At 34.5% G+C, this 14,932-nt stretch overlaps 2 protein-coding genes across 2 annotated transcripts; one reads left to right on the top strand and one right to left on the bottom strand.

Moving 5' to 3' along the window:
• The first annotated feature begins 1,344 nt into the window (after positions 1 to 1,344).
• On the top strand, positions 1,345 to 8,431 carry LOC110868828 (ACT domain-containing protein ACR9). The gene is made up of 6 exons (XM_022118094.2): positions 1,345 to 1,832; positions 4,571 to 4,789; positions 4,876 to 4,981; positions 6,180 to 6,522; positions 7,434 to 7,718; positions 7,903 to 8,431. The coding sequence occupies exons 1-6, from the start codon at positions 1,679 to 1,681 to the stop codon at positions 8,047 to 8,049; spliced, it is 1,254 nt and encodes a 417-aa protein (XP_021973786.1). The 5' UTR covers positions 1,345 to 1,678; the 3' UTR covers positions 8,050 to 8,431.
• Positions 8,432 to 8,837: 406 nt separating this feature from the next.
• Positions 8,838 to 11,555, bottom strand: LOC110868829 (ER membrane protein complex subunit 4). Its single transcript, XM_022118095.2, has 2 exons — positions 11,436 to 11,555; positions 8,838 to 9,544 (listed from the first exon to the last, which is right to left on the bottom strand). Exon 2 carries the CDS (start codon positions 9,542 to 9,544, stop codon positions 9,014 to 9,016), a length of 531 nt encoding a protein of 176 aa, XP_021973787.1. The 5' UTR covers positions 11,436 to 11,555; the 3' UTR covers positions 8,838 to 9,013.
• Positions 11,556 to 14,932: the final 3,377 nt, after the last annotated feature.

The raw sequence follows: 14,932 nt of genomic DNA, 5'->3' as shown, positions 1-14,932 counted from the left end.
TTACTGGTATCGTTGTTATTGAAACCGACACTGATATTCCTTTTAATGTTTTCAATGTACACATTATTTTGAGCATATCATGACTTTGAACCAAGTGTAGATATCATACTCATACTGGTATACCATAAGTCATAACAAACCAATTCCATAGCAATCAAATTCTACTACTTAATGAACGAACCGAACCAATATACTACATTCAGTTCCTCCGAACCAATATCAGTGATATATCGGTTATCGGTCCCCTAGTGAGATATCAGTGTAAAATATCAGTCAGAATATTGGTACCGATAATATCATTGATATTGTCTGATATTTGACCGATATATCACAGACTTTCCCGATATAAGTACCTTTTCTTTTAGTTCTACCATTCGTCTTTCTTTTTATTACTGTTATTAGTGTTTTAAGTCTTAATTGTTAGTGTTTTAAGTCTTAGTCAGTTCCCACTTACTACAATTGTTAGTGTTACGCAAGTTGCAAAAGGTTAATTTGTTAATAGTAGGAGAGTATACTGAATTGTTAGTGTTAAATTGCTCTATATATATATAAATTTAGCATGATATTAAAATTAGCAATTTCCCATCGTGATAACTGATATATCGCTCATTGACCGATATCCGATCTTTCACCGCATTAACTACTTAGCTTTGAAGAAGACCTATATTTAAATATTGGATAAGGTGCAATGTTGTAAAAGTCGGCCTACTCGGCCTTGTACTCGTCGAGTATTTGGTCCTCGGACCACCTCCTAGGCGAGTTTACCCTAGTCGGATTTGACTAGTCGGGGGCGGTCAAAATCGGCCTACTCGGCCTTGCACTCAAACTAGTCGGACCTGAATTCCGACTACTCAGACTTGTACTCGGCCTACTTAGCCTTGTACTTGGACTACTCGGCCTTGTACTCAGTGAGGTTTGAACTTCAAACATGTTTCATTTTAAATTATACTTATTTTGACAAAAATTATGCATATTTTTACACATATATAATATATACAATAATTAATATTCTTTATATTTACCATCTCCGCTTACTTCTAACTCTCCAGTCAACTGACTAGAGACCGTCTAATGACTTTTGCAACACTGATAAGGTGTAATTTAGAAATATTGTAGGTGATTGTATTGTTACCCTTATAAAAAACTGATACTAATTTAGAAAAAATTATAAAATCGTAAAGTGTACAACAACAAAAGAAAATTGTAGACTTTAATTGAATAATCCAAAATCCAATAATATTTTAAGGTTCATAATTTATTTAAAGGTGAATGTAGTAGAATATTAGAATCCAACAGAGGCTTCCCTCACGACACATGCACAGCTTTCAGATCTACACCACTTATCGCTTACTGACCCTTGACATGTGTCACGTGTCGGAAGCTGACGTGGGTCCAACACACCGCCACACACTACAAATGCTACAAACAACCCTTTAGTTTTTCTACCGGATTCTCACAATTCAGAGACAATGATCCTATGAAGTGATACTATTAGCATAAACAAAGGTAAAGAGTGTACATAGTATACCTGAATTGTCTTGTCTCCGGTCATGTACGAGGAACCAGAGTTTTGTTTTTAGTAAATTAGATTTGCTATTCAAAAGGTTGCGACACAGCTTGTTGCCCGTTTACAAGTAACTTCCCTTAGCATTTTAGGAGGTGAATTGGATTAAAGAGGATGAGGATGTCGTGGGAAGACGTGGTGTTGATTGAGGAAGGTAAGAGTTCGGGCGACCCGACCGTGGTGACGGTGAACTGCCCCGATAAAGCCGGGCTCGGTTGTGATTTGTTACGGGTTGTACTCGAATTCGGGCTCTATGTTACCCGCGGAGGTTAGTTTTTCACTTTTTCTTTTGCATATATTCTCGAAAATTGTTGTTATGTTTGGTGTTTTTCATAGTAAAATTCGGATATGACCTTTTACTCTATAAGTAGAAAATGGAGTAAGATTTTTGGGCCGGTCTCACCAAAATATTTTTGGGTTTTTAGTGTATATACAAGGTTTTTGTTTTCAATATAAATATAGGAGTAAACTGCTAAAATCATCCCTGGGGTTTGACTCAAATTGCTAGATCAGTCCCAAATCAACTTTTTTTTTTTTTTGCTAAAACGGTCCCTGAGCCTAGTTTCTGTTGCTATTTCAGTCCAATAAATTAACACCGTTAGAACCTCCGTTAATGAATGGGTAAAACTGCTAAATTCGTCCTTGAGGTTTGATTCAAGTTGCTAGATCAGTCCAAAATCAAGTTTTTTGAATTTGTTAATTATAAACTTATTTAGGTATATAATTTTTCTAGACTTGCATTAATTTTTTGAATTTGTTAATTATAAACTTATGTAGATTATAAACTTATTTAGGTATATAATTTTTCTAGACTTGCATTAATTTTTTGAATTTGTTAATTATAAACTTATGTAGATTATAAACTTATTTAGGTATATAAATCATTAATATCACAAGATTACAAACTTATTTAAGGCGGGTCCAGTTATATTTATGTTCGTTGAATAAATCATTAATATCACAAGAGAAAAAAATGGTAAATGACATGTTCTTAATGCATCAATACTTGTACCAAATGCATTATATATTTTCTTAAATGTCTTAAAATTTAAGATAAATTACAAGTCTACCCTAAATATATAATTTAAATTTGTGTTTAGTTATAAAAATATAAACAGAATGTAGCTCTTTTGGAGAGCGCAATTTTATTTGACCTGTCTTAAACACTGGTTTGACCCGAACCCGTTTTGACTCAAACCAAAATAATCCTTTTTATGAGACTTGTTCTGGCACGACATGTTGTCCGACCTCACCTGAATGATAAGTATTATTAAATAAGAAACCACTTAATTAAGTAGAAAAAATGAATAAAAGAACTTTATAATACAAATATTAAATTAAAATAATTGATAAATATTAAACATTAAATATTACGAATTAAAAAAAACAAATAAAAATTATGTTAATTTCTTAATATTTAAATTTACATATAATGTTTGTATTTTTCATAACTAAATATTGTTTAAATTAACTGTTGTCTTATTTAAATCCTTAAATAAATACTAAATATTTACATGGTAACAACAACAACATCAAAATAAAATCAGTATTTAAGGCTGGGCCGGTTAAATTACGCTCTTAAAAAAAGCAACATTTATATTTTTAAAACTAATTTTATTTAAATTAAATTAAGTATTATCTTATTTAAATTAAATACTTAAGTATATAATTAGTAAACATTTAATGATAATAATAATAATCAAAATAACTAACAAATAATTTTTCAAAATAACTAACAAAAGGATTTTTTTTTCTCTTGTGATATTAATGATTTATATACCTAAATAAGTTTATAATCTAAATAAGTTTATAATTAACAAATTCAAAAAATTAATGCAAGTCTAGAAAAATTATATACCTAAATAAGTTTATAATCTAAATAAGTTTATAATTAACAAATTCAAAAAATTAATGCAAGTCTAGAAAAATTATATACCTAAATAAGTTTACAATTAACAAATTCAAAAAACTTGATTTTGGACTGATCTAGCTACTTGAATCAAACCTCAGGGACGAATTTAGTAGTTTTACCCATTCATTAACGGAGGTTCTAACGGTGTTAATTTATTGGACTGAAATAGCAACAGAAACTAAGCTCAGGGACTTAAAAAAGTTGATTTTGGACTGATCTAGCAATTTGAGTCAAACCACAGGGACGATTTTAGCAGTTTACTCTAAATATAGAAAATGGTTTAGATACAATAACGTGCTAAGCGTACAAAGGATTAATGCAGATTGCGTAATTACCAACATAAGTTTGTGTAATTATGTTTTATAAGTTGCGTGATTATTTTGCGTAATTAGTTATATGTTGCGTTATTAGTGCGTAATTATTCACTAACATAAGTTATAAAAATAAAATTACTCTCAACATTTATGTAATCATAAAAATACACATAATAAATGATAAAATTATCTTAAACATAAAAATATATAAATAAAAAGATTGTTTATTAGGAGTTCTGCGAGTTCCGTAAATATTTATGGTTCTGAAATGATCCTTACCCATGTTACATATATACATGTTGCCCAATTCTTTTACTTTGGCTTCGTACTTCTTGCATGTTAATTTTCCTTTGTACATTAATCTATCCATGAAAATATTAAGTTTTCGAGCTGATTTGAATTTTATTTTTAGTTCTCTTTTTCAAATAATTGCTTAGGGACACAATTTGACTCAAAAACCAATAAACCTAGTCACAAGTTTATTTTTATTTTAATTTAATTTCAACGCACATCTATTTTAAAGTTTATTACCTTAAAAATCAACATATAACCAGAATTTGATTTATTAGTTTTATATCAACCAGAAGTTATCATATAGTTCAAATCAATGTAGAGCCTTTTAGGGGCAGGATAGTTTGTCAATAAAAAAGGGCAACCCCCTTGAAAGAAATGTGGTTTAGCCTCTCGTTTGCACCCCTTGAAAATAATTACTGAGTGCGCTACTGTTGTCTGTTCTGAATATGTGCGGAATTATAATGTATTTTTATTCAATGTGATCAGATTTCTCAACCGATGGAAAATGGTGCTACGTAGTGTTATGGGTAGTTCCACGCCCAAGCTCAGTGCGGGTCGACTGGGCGAGCTTAAACAAGCGGCTTTTATCTTGTTGTCCTTCATTTTTACCAGCATTTTATCTCAATCAGCTCACCACTGGTTCTAAACCGCCTCCGCTCTACCTATTGACCGTTTTCTCCCTGGACCGGAAAGGGTTGATACATGGTAACCACACATTATTCTTTATCATGTTTTTATTTAATTTCATTTAGTCTTTACATGTACTGATATGGAGCACATGAACTTTATAGATGTCACGGAAGTTCTTTGTGAGCTTGATCTATCAATTCAAAGAGTTAAAGTGACGACAACCCCAGATGGGAAGGTTTTGGACTTGTTCTTTATCACTGATGCCACGTAAGTTTTGCACCTTATAATATAAAATTGTATGTATTTACCCTATTTTACTCAAATTTATAAATTGCTTCTCCTTTTATTTTGAGAAAGACGTGATTTATTGGGCATTTTATAACGAAGAGCCGCGACACAATTGATTAAACTCTGAATGATATAACGCTTAAATTAAAAATTGTACAAACGTAAAATTGTTATCAGGTGACTATTGACTAAATAAACGCGTATCCGTCAAAATGACTAAATTTAAGGAAACCGTCAAAAATAAAAAAAAAAATCGGGAATCGGGGAATTTCGCTATTTGGTTCTCGCAGTTGGGAAATCGCCTATGGCCATTTATCACAAAGTCTAGCTAATTATATCGTTTTCGTTCGTATTTCACGGGCTTGTGATTCCATACTTGTTAAAAGTCATGTCCACTTTATGTTTCTAGCCTACCCTGAGCCGACCCGACTAGGCTCGAGCTCGTTTAACTTTTGAAAGCTTGAGCTCGGCTCGTATGTAATTTTTCAAGCTCGAGCTCGGCTAAGGCTCGGCTCGTTTAACATTTATTAATTATTTTATATTAAATTTAATTTATATTTTATATATAAATTAGTTATTTTTTACTATTTTGTAGATATTAATTATTATTATTTAAATATATATGTAATATATTAATAAAAAATTATAAAAACACTAGGCTCGTTTTGGCTCGCGAGCCGGCTCAAGCTCGATAAGCGAAGCTTGGGCTCGGGCTCGTTTACTAAACGAGCTTGTTTTTAGGCTCAGGCTCGGGCTCGTTTACTAAACGAGCTTGTTTTTAGGCTCGGGCTCAAGCTCGTTTAAGCTTGGCTCATTTGAGCTTTTTTCGAGCCGAGCTATCGAGTAGCTCGGCTTGTTTGCACCCCTAGTTTTTGTCGATTATTTGCTAATCTTAGATCAACTTGATGTCATCTTATAATATTAATTCTTAAATAATCAGAATTCGTCAAAACACCATCTTCTACCACACGTTGACTGATACTTAGTTATATGATTATAACTTTTTTTATATTAATTTATCCCTTTTGTTGCAACCATGCATCCAAAGTCCAAACACCCTCATGGCTTTACTTTGGTATGCAACCATAATGTGTGGTTTATTTTTTTATTTTTATATTTCTTTGAGTACATGATGTGAGCCAGTGATTAATGTGAAACATTGCTCAATTAATAACAGGGACAAACTTCAAACAAATTACACACGTGAGGAGACACGTGAGCACCTTAGGGTCACGTTAGGCGAGTGTTGTATCAGCTGTGAACTCCAGCTAGCGGGGCCCGAATACGACATTCAAGAAGGGCATTCTTGTATTTCTGAAGAAGTTGCAGAAGAATTGTTTAGCAGTGAGATGGAGGATCAGCCGCATACCATACGTGACAAAGTGTCAAAAGTTGACAAGGCTAGTATAACAGTTGATAACCGACTCAGTCCGACACATACATTGCTTCAAATACAATGCCTTGATCAAAAGGGTCTCATTTATGACGTTTTGAAGATCTTCAAGGATTGTGATATACGGGTATGACTATCTTTCTTTTCATGTTATATTTTAAAAAAAATGCGGACTTTTATAGAAAAAGAAAAGAAAGTCCGAACACTATTTTTAAAATTTTTTATTCTGATTATGCACGCTATCAAAAAATGGACTTTTATTTACTAGTAATTTATCGACTGATAGAAAAAAATCAAAATATTAAGAAAATGATATTTTTAAGGTATGCGGTGATCGTTATAGCAGGGTACCCTAACATAAAAAATAACTTTTAGTTTTCATTATTATGTTGATGATCCCGACGGTGTCTATAGAACATATTGTAAATAGTATAAAGAGTAAACTGCCAAAATGGTCACTGATGTTTGTTCACTTTAGTCCAAAACGCAAACCTTTTGAAACTGGGTCCCTGTGGTTTCACTTTTGTTGACATTTTCATCCAAAATAAAAATCTGGTCATATTTTTTAGTTAATATCCGGCTTTTTTGTCTTCTTTCTCCCTTCTAATGAAAGGCAAAATGGTCTTTTAACGTTTTATTATAACAAATTAAAAAAATCTTACCATGTTGCCTTCCATTAAAAAGGAGGAAAAAGACAAAAAAAAACTGATACTAACTGAAAATCTGACCTGATTTTGCTTTTGGATGAAAATGGCAACAAAATTGAAACCACAGGGATCCAGATTCAAAAGGTTTGAGTTTTGGATTAAAGTGGCAAAAGTGACCAAACCTCAGGGACCATTTTGGCAGTTTACTCTAGTATAAATAACTAGTATATGTAGGTCTATCGTTAATCCACTTCATATTTTGGATTACCGACTGTTGGTGTCATGAAGATGAGAAGTCCGACGGATCACATGATCACTCTTTAGAAGCGATATCCAAACGTTATTTATCAATGCTAGGTTGTGATGACTTGAAGTGTTTGCTTACTTACAGGTTCTGCATGGGAGATTTTATGCTAGCGTACAAGGATACCGAAGTTTGGACATTTTCATTCAAAATGAAAACGGAAAAGAGATTGTAGACAAGGATAACCAATTTGGTCTGTGTTCCCGACTAAAGGAAGAGATGCAACATCCGTTGAGGGTCATTATTACCAACCGCGGCCCTGATACCGAACTCCTGGTTGCCAATCATGTTGAGGTATCTGGAAAGGGAAGGCCTCGCGTTTTTTATGACGTCACACTCGCGTTAAAGAAGCTTAAGATATGTGTCTTTTCGGTGAGTAGTCTCAACTTTGAATTGAACCCTTGACAATAACATGCAAACCAGACCCAGAGTCCAATTCCGGTTACATTTTTTTATATTTAATTATTTAAACGAAATTTCTTTTTGGACATTTTTATCGTTGATGGCTTGATGAAACGGTGTTCGCCCTTTGAAAACTTTTTTGGGGTTTTTACAGGCAGAGATAGGAAGACACTCGACGTCAAATCGCCAATGGGAGGTGTACAGATTCCTTTTGGATGAAAGTCGAGGATCCCCGTTAACCAGCAATCGAGCTAAACGTGATATCGTCGATGAAGTTTGTCGAACACTGATGGGCTGGTAAGCAAAGATTTCATACATCAATCGTCCATGCACGTCGTTCAACACAACGAGCAGCTGTGGAGACCAAAAGTACTTGTATCTGTGATTGCAATTCTGGTATATATATATTGTATGTTCTGTATCTTGTATCTGTGATTGCAGTTCTGGTATATATATTTATGTTTTGTATCAGCAGTGTATAATCTGATTAGACGTTTCAAATAGGTTCGTAAATGAACCGAACGTTCCGCGAACAGTTCGTGACATGTTCGGCAAGAACTTCCGTTCGATAAGTTAAAGGAAAGAACATGAACAGAGGTTGTGTTGGTTCGTTTATGTCTGTAAACGTTCGGTAATGTGTTCATTTGTGTTCGTTAATTTTAAAGATTTTTTTGTTCTATATTTATTTTGTTGGTTTTAGTTTCTAAAAACTTGAAACCATATAGTTGTACTATACGACTCTATCAACATCCCTCATTTGTGCCCTGGGTAATTAATTATTGTGTTAGTTATGTTTACGATAATTATGTCAACTATGTGTAAATAGTTGTATTAAGTACTTATTTATTTTCGGTGGATTCTTTGTAAATTTTTCTGATGAAAAAATGCAGCTTTTATTTTAAAATATATATAAAAAATATAGCGTTCATTTATTTGTTTGCGTTCGTTTACATTTGGTAACTGTTCATGAACATGTTCATTTTTCCTTAATAAACGAACACGAACAAGAAAATCTCATTCAGTAAGTGTTCGTGAAGTGTTCGTGAACCGATCATGAACATGTTTTTTCCTCAATGAACAAACACGAACAAGGTTTTCGTTTGGTTCGCTTACGGCCATAGTTTCATCAAATGCAAAATAATGTTACAATTTGCAGAATAAAAATGCTAAATAGTTCAGATCACACTAATTAAAAAGTTCAGACCTGATACATAGACCAGATCCTAAAAACTCAAAAAGTCATAAACTAAAAATCGACGACGGTTTCAATACAGGGCAGCGCCTCCACCCGAAAACTCGACCTCGTGTGCAGGGGATAAAGACGAAACCCAATCAGACGCATGAGTCGGAAGAAGACCCAACGAATTCAACTTCCAAACACCAAGCAACATACCCCCCAAATTTAAGGCAATATATAGCAACTTGGGTGCAAGAAGGTCCACTTTATTATCCTTGTAAGGCTCGAAAACCTTACCGACACCTTGAAGGGCACTTAAGGGCTGCCAAAGAGCGGAAAACGTAATGCCGATGCTGAACAAATGGACAGTGTTACCGGCCATCCACATCATGAACCCCATCATCATGAGGTTCTTGAAAGGGGCTTGGGCTACTTCCCATGCTTTCTGAGACTTCCAGTTTGCTTCTGCGTCTTTCTTTTGGCGAGTTAGAGATGAATCGTCTTGATCAGGAGATGCGCGAGTGAAGCCGGGTGGGTCGAGAATGTCGCGGGTGGATGAGTTGTCGGTGAATTCGACGGCCCATTTTCGACTTCCCAGCACTCCTTTCCCCTTTTCCATCTGTAACAACATTTAACATATCAGTTACTTATAAAACGTAGAAAATAGATATAATGTGTGAATCCAGTGACCATCCTGGAGCGACCCATTTTGACCCACATAATAAAAATCCCATTTTGACCGGTTACCCAACTTTGCGACCACCCATACCACTTCTAGGTATGATAGTTGAACTTGGAAAAATCAAGAGTAAATTACTTTTTGAGTCCCTGTGTTTCAGTGGTTTTAACCATTTGAGTCCAAAATTAAAAAGTTTAACGCCCTGAGTCCCTAACCGTTCATTTTATAACGTTTTGAGTCCCTGTGTTTTAGTGGTTTTAACCACTTGAGTCCAAAATCAAAAGTATAAGTGTTAAAAGTTGGACTCAAAATGTTATAAAATAAGTGGTTAGGGACCCAGTGCGTTAAACTTTTTGATTTTGGACTCAGGTGGTTAAAACTACTAAACCAACAATGGTTCGTTTACAGTAACGAAAACTGTCAATAAAAAAAAAAAAAAAAAAAACCTATCCAAGTTCTCAGAAGGGCAAAAAAACACAAGGTAAGGCAAAACTTAAAAAGCTGATTAATCTTTCAGGACTGCTTAAACTAGTATATGTATAAAAGAACCTTTGCTGGAAATTTGAATTAAACAGAACACTTAGATTATGAAATACTCGGTTCATGCTATTAGTAATTAAATCTCAGATAGTACCAGATTAAATAAAACAGAAAAATGGCAGCAATATAGTTAATTAACTGATGTGCTATGCAAATCTTGAGTTCACAGTAATGATGATATCGGCGTTGGCGTCTTTGAGGCTGAAGAATCAGTGGTTAATCACCTGATTAAGCAACTTGAAGAACCAATAAATAAATAAAGAATGGTTCTTGAGGCACACTCAACATTTGACTTATCTGACTAGTTAACCGACTTAACAAATGCTAACTAAATCAACTGTTACCAACTGGTTTACTAGCTAAAATAGACACATATCCTTTTTTTTGAACGGCAAGGAACGACGTGCCAACCACCGTGACACCGGGCGCTGTGGCTAAGATCGACTACTCGACCGCCGCCAGCCCCTTGGCTCTCCCAGATGCGCGGAAACCCGACCTCCACCTGCTCGAAGGCACGACAGCGGAATAATCGGTAAAACCTCGCCTTCCATCCAAGACGAACCGGCGCCACCCGTATTCGTCCTTCACCTGGATGCCGCAGAAAATAATGGAGACAGTGGGAGTCGAACCTGAGTCACAAGGAACACCAAATCTTTCCCCAACCACTCCACCACTACCTCATTGGCAGACACACTGACACACATCATTAACTAACAACAAAATCATGCTTCTTATTGGTATACAAGCCCATAAATGAACCCGAATTGGTGCCCTAATTAAGCCACTTAAGATATCAGTTCAATCTTGCTAAATTCATCTCCAGTCTCTCATGATAACTAATAAGGTTACATGTTTAACATTTTCAATCAAATTTGAGTAAAATCTTGCAACTAAACTACTTAAATTCCACTTCGGATTCGATTCCGATTCAATTCCAGTTACAGATATCACATCTTCCTGAATCTAATTCAATTTAAACCCTACAAATCACACGTAGATCATAATTCTCATTAATCCACACACTCGTTTCAATTCACATAACAATTCTCATCTGCAATTGGATCTAGAAGACTAGAATCCCCTACCAAAACCGTAAATTGAATAAAACAATACAATCCTCTACTGTTGTAAGATCGAATAGTAATTTAGTACTACAGTATGTAAAGTGATTTCAACTGACGATCAGAACCAGTGAAAATCTAAATTAGTTCAAAATTAGACGTTAATCAGATGGATTCTACAGAGATATTAGGATCAAGAGAGAGAGAGAGAGAGAGAGAGAGAGATGTACCTTCAATAATTGTAGAGAGAGAGAGAAAGGATCGGTACAGAAGACGGGGACGGAGTGGTCGAGATCTGACTTCAAAAAGCAAAGTGTGGATTAGGGATTATCATTTGGTATCGTACTATATCGAACCGGTACCGTATCGGGTATATTCGGTACCGGTTATCATTTTCTCTATTTTTTGATATCAGTATCGGTACGGTATCGGTATTTACGAGTAATAACCGGTAAGTACAGGTACCGAACCGGTTTATTCGGTATCGGTATCGGTACCGGTATCACTTTTCCATGTTTTTCGGTACCGATACTTTCGGTATCGAACGGGTACCGTGTGTTGGAAATTTAGATATTATGAATGAATATTAATTTAGTGAAATTATAATTTAATGAAATTATAATTATTTACTAGACTATTCATATGGAACATAAACTCTTAAGTAGAGTTATTATGTCAATTTATTAGTTTTTACTAGCGGTAAGACCCGTGTGCAAACACGGGTCGTTTCTTAGAAAACCATGCATAACACATATTGATAGAACATATAGATATTGTACCAAAACATGTTATCTATTATAGCTAAAAGACAACTATAAGTAAATATAAAAGATATTTAACAAAGTTAATAAAAGATGTCTAACAAACTTAATAAATTTCATTAGTTACATATGATTATTTCCATTCTCTTATTCAAAAAAGAGAGTATCCACCAATTGACAATATAAATTGTTATAAACATAAGTACATATGAAAGATGTCTAACAAACTTAATAAAATTCAAATACAACTTAACTTTAACAAACATTAACTAAGAACATACGATCACCTGCCTAAACAACACACATCAAACCTCACTCAAGAATTTGTTACGCAGCAACATGTCCTTCGCTACATGTTGTGATCTGGTTAAATATGCTACTGCAAACAATGTAACAACTGCTGATCCAACAATCTTCCTATGCAACAGATGATACGAAAACCCTTCTTTATTACTGATTTTTATTTCTCATCAGCATCTCCCTGATTTGTCCTTTGAATTGTAGTTCAAAGTCCAGGGAGAACATGTCTTCTTCATCATCCCTCTCAAGTTGAAGGTCCAACAAATCTTGGAGATCGTATGCATTCAGATTATATGCACTATCCATTTTAATCTCTTCAACACTACCATCTGATCAGATCAAAGTCAATACTTGGGTTTTTGAGCATGACTTCCACTTTACTATTTTTGGATCAGTTGATTTTCTTGGGCAAAGAATTATTGAAGATGAATTTGGTGATTGTGGTGTAACGCCCATATTTCTTACTCCGAAAAAGTATTATTATTTACAAAATTCGGGCATGACCTATTCGTATAATGAATGATTCCCTGTAAGACCAACTTGTAAGAACTTAAATATGACACAGCGGAAAATATGAGCCCAAAAATTTCTTTCTTATTTAGACACATTACTTACTTAAAGGCTCAAGTACAAATGATAAACATTCACAAAAAGGGATTTACAATAATCACATTAAATTGACGCTTCAAGACAATACATAATTCAAACTATGTGGTCGTTCTTCCCGTACAATCCTTGATTTGCGGCTCGATCAACGCATGCTTATCTTCGGTAGTAGAAGTGGAAATCCATGCGATACCTGTGGACATCCCATACAACTTAACCATTAGTCCTTGACAATATCATACTACATTATTATCACATAAATTAATGACCGTATAACATTCGACAATATAAACTTTAATCCATTTGATTATCCTCTTGAATTCTCTTATTCCGAGTTCGGCTTCAATTCTTCATGAACCTGATGTCCTCATACCTGCATTACATTTCAATCTCAAGACAAAACTTTAGTATTCATCAACACTCAAGCGTATTGATACCATTCCTACGTACATTCATAGCGGCTTACATTTATACATGCATACATTCCTATATTTATACATACTTACGAGCTCTTAATTACCACTTTTATTTTCACGTACTTTTTCCAATACGTCATATTCGCAGCTTTCCATTATATAAATTTTATACGTATTGACTTACATATTTACTCATCCCTAAACACATACACTATAGATTTTCTTCACTAACACAAGGTAAATCCATACTTATGTTATACGGAGACCCGTAGCACTTACTTATAATCAAAACCATCTAAATCGTTAGTTAAGAGACCTTAAAAACCGATTAGATCAAGTTCCATGGCCAAAACAAACAATATAAAGATTTTTGCCAGTTCTGGAGGCTGTCGCGGGCCGCGACAGCTTTGGTCTCATCATTCGCGGGCCGCCAGAGCCTGTGGCGGGGCGCGACCGTCTAACCTATCTCCGTCACGGGGCGCGACAGCCACTTTTCGACAGAATGTTATTTTCTTTTTGAGCTGCAGATTCCCAGCTCTAAATGCCCAATCCTACGTTGCATAAAACGTGCATAACTTTCATTTTACAATTCAGTTTTACAATCTGTTTCTTCCTACGCGATCGTAATTCAGCCCTCTAACGTATGGACTCAAAGTCTGATATCCAGACTAAGAAAATTCTTAACTTGTACATTTTCGACTTTTACTTTCATTTGCTAGTCATTTGACCCGTTCATGTCCTACCAAACAATTCATTCATTTATACTTAAAAACTGACAACCGAGTTTTTATCTATTAATTCACATCTCTGTTTCTCGATTAGCGTACTAATATGCAATTATATTTATTACCCGGTTATAATACCGCAGCTATTACCTAAGCATCATTCCGTCAAATCAATAGGACCTCATTTTTGACCCGTTCGTTCTACTTAGATAAAATTTCCGAATTCATACAACCAAACCATATTTAACTTCAATCGTCAATATGCTTAATTAACTAGACGTTACCTTGCTTAAACAACTAAGAAGTGATTTCAGAAATCACTTACCTTGTGCATCCGTGTTCGTAACCGCTTCCTTGCCTCATTTTGATCTGTTAGCCCTCCATGCTTGGCCCATGCTAGTGTAGTTCCTATTCTTTCATGCCGTCATGCCATAATAATGTTAGTATTCATGCTCATTCATATTAACACGCATTTTCCAACTCTTATCTACAATGACTTTCACTAACACGCATACGACATGAATAGTCAACCACATTGTTCAATATCTTCGAAATCCAAATTCGTTAACACACATAACACCTAATTGGTCTAACACATATTCCATGATCTCTCGATTCTTACATATGTGTCAAAATGCCTAACCATGCTATAAATTCTCGGTTGACTTTCAGAAAGTCAACCTTCTAGCATATAGCTTCCTATTTTTTTAAATAAGCATTCATGTTGATATGGTAGACCATATTAGTGACATCATATTCATTTCATACATAATGTTGTATGACACATACAACTACATGATCACCTAGTCACATACACATAATCAATTCACATATACTTATGCTTTCATAATTCTACATTCGACAACCACACTCTATGTGAATCAACTTAACATAATCATAACATCATCCCTTGCTAGTA

Source organism: Helianthus annuus, chromosome 7 (genome assembly GCF_002127325.2).
Source record: "Helianthus annuus cultivar XRQ/B chromosome 7, HanXRQr2.0-SUNRISE, whole genome shotgun sequence".
Taxonomy (NCBI): domain Eukaryota; kingdom Viridiplantae; phylum Streptophyta; class Magnoliopsida; order Asterales; family Asteraceae; genus Helianthus; species Helianthus annuus.
The sequence above is the reverse complement of the archived record's forward strand: the minus strand, read 5'-3'. Positions and strand labels throughout refer to the sequence as shown.

Bases quoted from the DNA above. Each gene is read 5' to 3' on its own strand.
- LOC110868828 (XM_022118094.2), top strand. From the start codon at position 1,679: ATGAGGATGTCGTGGGAAGACGTGGTGTTGATTGAGGAAGGTAAGAGT. The intron at 1,833-4,570 runs GTTAGTTTTTCA...CAATGTGATCAG, and splicing joins GCTCTATGTTACCCGCGGAG to ATTTCTCAACCGATGGAAAA. The intron at 4,790-4,875 runs GTAACCACACAT...TGAACTTTATAG, and splicing joins CCGGAAAGGGTTGATACATG to ATGTCACGGAAGTTCTTTGT.
- LOC110868829 (XM_022118095.2), bottom strand. From the start codon at position 9,544: ATGGAAAAGGGGAAAGGAGTGCTGGGAAGTCGAAAATGGGCCGTCGAA.